The sequence below is a fragment of the Tribolium madens genome, unplaced genomic scaffold (genome assembly GCF_015345945.1).
Source record: "Tribolium madens isolate multiple individuals breed KSU strain unplaced genomic scaffold, Tmad_KSU_1.1 Scaffold_91;HRSCAF=231;Tcas5.2_LG7, whole genome shotgun sequence".
NCBI classification, from domain to species: Eukaryota; Metazoa; Arthropoda; class Insecta; order Coleoptera; family Tenebrionidae; genus Tribolium; species Tribolium madens.
In genome coordinates, this window is record NW_025401063.1 from 1,365,219 (window position 1) to 1,370,136 (window position 4,918).

The 4,918-nt window shown below is 37.0% G+C and overlaps 2 protein-coding genes across 4 annotated transcripts in view; one reads left to right on the forward strand and one right to left on the reverse strand.

The window, feature by feature from the left end:
• The window catches only part of LOC123011713, a 4,609-nt gene extending 1,829 nt beyond the window's left edge, over positions 1-2,780 (reverse strand). The window contains exons 1-4 of the mRNA XM_044409297.1: positions 2,609-2,780; positions 939-1,011; positions 782-850; positions 6-692 (exon numbers count right to left, since the gene is read on the reverse strand). Of these exons, the coding sequence (XP_044265232.1) occupies positions 6-692; positions 782-850; positions 939-1,011; positions 2,609-2,745 (966 nt within the window). The 5' untranslated portion in view covers positions 2,746-2,780. The remainder of the gene's footprint in view (positions 1-5; positions 693-781; positions 851-938; positions 1,012-2,608) is intronic.
• Positions 2,781-3,249: 469 nt separating this feature from the next.
• Positions 3,250-4,918, forward strand: part of LOC123010643 (protein sel-1 homolog 1) — a 5,703-nt gene continuing 4,034 nt past the window's right edge. Inside the window, exons 1-3 of one of the 3 annotated variants that reach the window (XM_044407707.1) lie at positions 3,250-3,715; positions 3,774-4,391; positions 4,446-4,723. In XM_044407707.1, the coding sequence (XP_044263642.1) occupies positions 3,529-3,715; positions 3,774-4,391; positions 4,446-4,723 (1,083 nt within the window). In that variant the 5' untranslated portion in view covers positions 3,250-3,528. Of the gene's footprint in view, positions 3,752-3,773; positions 4,392-4,445; positions 4,724-4,918 lie in introns of all 3 variants that reach the window. The other 2 variants (XM_044407708.1, XM_044407706.1) reach the window with 2 other exon arrangements.

Sequence of the window (4,918 nt, forward strand, 5' to 3'; positions counted from 1 at the left end):
ATGGCGGCTACACAAGGCTTGTCAACTTCATCTACCAAAAACACTGGTTTTCTCCCCCAATGTATCCTCAAGCTCTGAATCAAACTCTCCAAACCAGTGATCACATCCATCACAGAGAGATTCTTAAGGTTAACATTACTGTAGTTCAACCAGTCTGTACATATTTGTTTCAACTTGACATGTTGAGGATCATCAGATTGAAATTCTTTACTATTTATAAGATACTTGTGTTCGAAATAACCCTTCCTCACTTTCAGAGCACAAAAAAATATTGCTTCTGACTCATTTTTAACTCTACAGTCTTTGAAATCGAAAAAAACCACGGGATGCCGCCCGAAATGCTGGCTGACAAATTGTTCTCGTTTAAAGATTAAACATTCTTCATATTTTGTGCCCTCAAACTGTCTAAGAAACACTTTCATGTTCTTTGAGGGATTCGATCGAAGATCTTCCATTGTTGGGTTCTTTGCAACATCTTCCTTTGTCTTTGTATTTTTATCTTCAATGTCGCAGAATAAACGAATCATATTAAGGTTTAGAGTTTTGCCAAATTTTGATGGTGCAAAAATCATGACGTACGTGTCCTTCTTCTCTCCCTGTAGTAACTCCTCTATGAGCATTGTTCTATCTACAAATCCGTCCAACTCGGCAACATCTTCAAACCGCTGAGCATTTATGTTGATGACAGTTAGCTGTAAAAGAGAAGAAGCATTAGAGTTACCAATTAGCACAAGTCATTAGGGAGAAGAGTTGAAAATTTTATGTTGATAGATGAAGTTACCTTGTTGGAAGCTGATACTGGGATTGTTACATCGTCACTCTGAGTGTAATTGTCTTTCTTTGGTGAAACCTGCATGTGAAAACAAACAAAAGTTAATTACTTTGAACTGGAAAATAGTGTAGTGGTACGTAAAAAATTGGAATAAATGTAAACTTACCTTCGACATGTTTGCAACTGAATTTACGTCGTCTGCCAGCTTCTGCCGTTTACAATCTGGTGAAGACATCAAGCTGCAAACAGATTATAGTAGTAAATAAATAAATATTTCAAGTTGATTTGCAACTTGTATTGTCATGGTAACGGCACAAAATTGCAAGTTTGAGAAAGATGACGCATATTAGTAATTAATGTGTAGGACAAAGATAGCTACACATTTGCGCTGCAAATGCCACACTTGATTTTCTTAACTCTCTTTTTCCTTGGTTTAGCAAATAAATCATCATCAAATGAAAATATTTCTGAATTCGCTTCGCGAATATAATAATAAGGAATTTGTCCGAATTCCACAACGAAATTACATATGAAGAAATAGATTATAAACATGGAAAAGGAAATTTATATAAATATAGTATACAAAATGAATAACAGTAAGGCAAAAAAAGCTGGGAAATATTATTTTAAATTAGAAGAGTTGGTAGATAAATAAGAAAATTACCTAAACGAATATAATTTTTAAAGCAATATAAAATTAATTCAAATCCATTAAACCTGTTTGATTTTATAAATAAAAATAACTACTATAAAATTAATTTGAGTACGTGGTTTACAGATCTATGGTTTCCGTTATTTAAAAGAAAAATATAATAATAACAAATACAGATCTATGGTTTCTTAGATTMGTGAATTCAGCCTATCTATTTAATTTAGCGTCCAAACTACAGAGGCGCTGCTGAATACGAGTTCAAAAGGTTGTACATGAGTACGCCATCTATATACCATATATAAATTATTCATCTATGTTTGTATGGCTGTGATAATTACAATTACATATACCTACTTACCCAGTGTCATTTCTATCCAAACATTCCCTAGTGTAAATTTTTGAAAATTCTTGGATGTAAGTTGCTGTAGGTACGTTCTTTTTGGGAAAAGTCGAATAATAAACTATTTTTTTGTTCGACAATGTCACAACTMGTCAAAACGAAACGTCAAGCTAATTTTAAAGGTTTTAAGCGATTTGGAGCCTTTAAGAGGCTCGTCGAACAAAAAAACGTTGTATTCAACTCGTTTGTGTGTAAACGGTCCACGCGTGCCAAAAAAGGCCCAATTTACACACAAACTCGTCAAATAAACTACTATTATAAACTGAATATAGGTATTCTATGCCCTTTTTTTCGATAAATGCGATTATTCACTTATTTCCAAGTATAAAAAATAGCTGCAGCCGAGTCTTGCGTGATTTGGACAACTTTTCTGGATTATGAAACTAGCAAACTAATAAGAATAGAAATAACTTGATTACAGTACGAGTCAGCTTTAAGTAGATATTTCCTGAGATATTAAAAAACCTTTACAAAAACATAAATTCTGAAAATTGCCTAACTTGTACCTCATTTTAGGTTAAGTTCAACAACACATGTTACAATTTGACAATAATATTATGAATATAAGTACAATATTTTATTAATTATTACCATCATGTTTTGGGCGTGAAACGTGAAAGCAACGTTTTTCTTTTACGACACTGGAAAACGATAACACTATACCACGTGGCTGTTCAGTTATTGCATTTACTTTAATTTTCGACACAACCGTTGAAAATGAATGAAAAGCAGACGAATTACATTTTACTTATAACATTTAATAAATATCAAGACATTGACTTACCTGTTAAAAAACGATTGGACAGCTAATAAATCACAATAACAAACGCCTTCTATGCAAACGCCACCGACAAGTAAAAAGGGAAACTGAATTATCGACCGAAACAGCGCCGCGCGCGATCCTGGTCTAGATGGCGCCATCCATATTATCGTTCATGGCCAACTTCATCTGTCTTCCGCTGCGCTCCAGAAGACAGATGAAGTAGGCCATGGTAAAAAAAATTGGGAAGCGCCACCTACATCAGGAAAAATGTAACGCAGTTCTCAGTTGTTTCAGTCGGTAATTTCATTAACAAAAAAAAATAATATCAAAAGAAAATCAAACAGTTATTACTTGAAACTTGATAATTAAATTAAACATTTTTGTGGGATATTGTGACTATAAAAACCCCTCGTTTGTGATTATTTTGTTAAAAAATGTTGAGATAAAATTTAAATCAAGTGGCGCCCTCTAACCAAATTTATAGATTTTTCCAGAAGTAAAAACAAATCAGTTGCGACTTTTAAAATTGTGTAAATACATAAAACTTGAAGTAATAATTATAAATAATAATTAAATGAAAGGTGTTTGTGACTAGAAAGCCTCATCGTTTGTGATTATTATTGTTAAAAAAATTCTAATCAAGTGACTATGATAGTGGCGCCCTCTCGCCGAATTGATGGATTTTTCCAGATATGTCAAAACAAGTGTCATTATTGTGACGTTTCTAAAAATGTGTAAACACTTGAAACTTGAATAAATAGTAGAAATAAGTGTCAGCTCGGTGTTGTGAGTATAAAACCCCCCAGTTTGTGAGTACCGTGCGTGTGAACCGTAAAAAAATGTAAAAAATGTTGACCTAACCTAAAAAAATCAAAATGAAAAATCAATTTCTGTGACGTTTTTGGGACACGTATCCGATAAACAAATCAAAAGTGATAACCATGCGTCATAAATTGTTAATTTTCGTGTTGATTTCCCTGCTTTGTTGCGAGTTTTCCGACGAGAGTTTGCAAGGGCCGAGCAAGAGCAAGAAAGAGGATGAGGAGAAAGTGGATGATTTTGAGGAGACTTCGCCCTTGCGCGTGGTCCCCGCCCCCGATTTGTCCAAAGACCGCGACCGCCGGAAAGGTAAGCTGACCGTCCAAGTGGAAATCCGAGACAGAGGTTACAACTAACCCCCTTGTAGGTGACACGAATCTTAACGATGAAATTTCAGACGCCGTTGACCTTTTCATGCTCGACCAGGCGAAAGTGATCCAGAAAATGGTCCAGGAAATCGGCTTGAAGAACGTCATGATCGAGGAACCGGAGGAACTGCCTTTGGAGGACCTGCCCCCGCCGCCGGAGGCCCCCATGCACGAGCCCACCGCGGAGGAGGCCGAGGCCAAGTCGATTTACGACACCGCTGCGGCGATTTTAAACAAAACCCGGCCTGATAAAAAACACGCCTACCAACTGCTATTGGAGGCGGCGAGAAAGGGGAATCCCGAAGCGAAAGCGTTGGTTGCGTGGGCGAAACTCTTCGGGAATCCCCTAGAGCAGGATTTGGAAACGGCTAAAGAGATTTTCCGGAGTTTGGCTGAAGTTGGTAACCCTGAGGGGCACACAGGACTTGGGTTTTTATACGCGTCGGGGTTGTCAGTCAATGTGAGTCAGGCTAAAGCCCTTGTGCATTACACTTTTGGGGCTATTGGGGGCAACACATGGGCGCAGATGGTCTTGGGGTATAAATACTGGTCGGGGATCACCGTCGCCCCCAGTTGTGAGAAAGCATTGGATTTTTATAGACAAGTGGCCGATAAAGGTAATGTTTTTTTTTTTTTTGAGGGGGGAATTACTGGAATTGTTTTTTTTTTAGTGAGTCAGGGGGTGTCATTTGGGGGCGGAGCCGCCATCCAAAGAATTCGACTTTTGGACGAATTGGAAAATGGGTATTCGTCGGGGATTTTGGATAATGATTTGATTGAGTATTACCAACTGTTGGCGGAAAAAGGGGATATACAGGCGCAAGTGGGGCTCGGACAATTGCACTACCAAGGGGGCCGAGGTGTCGATTTGGATTATCAGAAGGCGATGCATTATTTTACTCAAGCTGCGAATGCCGGAAATGCCATCGCCATGGCCTATTTGGGCAAAGTAATTTAATTTTTGAAATTTTGAAACTAGAGCGCAAAAATTAGGAAAATCGTAAAAATTATTTATTGAAAAAAAACCTTTATTGGAGGAGAATTTAACAATTTTCTTGAATTTTTGTGACAATTTTTAAAATGGCCCAAAAAATCCGTCAAGTTGGATTATTTTCTTTCTATGCGTAAAATCGTATTAAAAAGT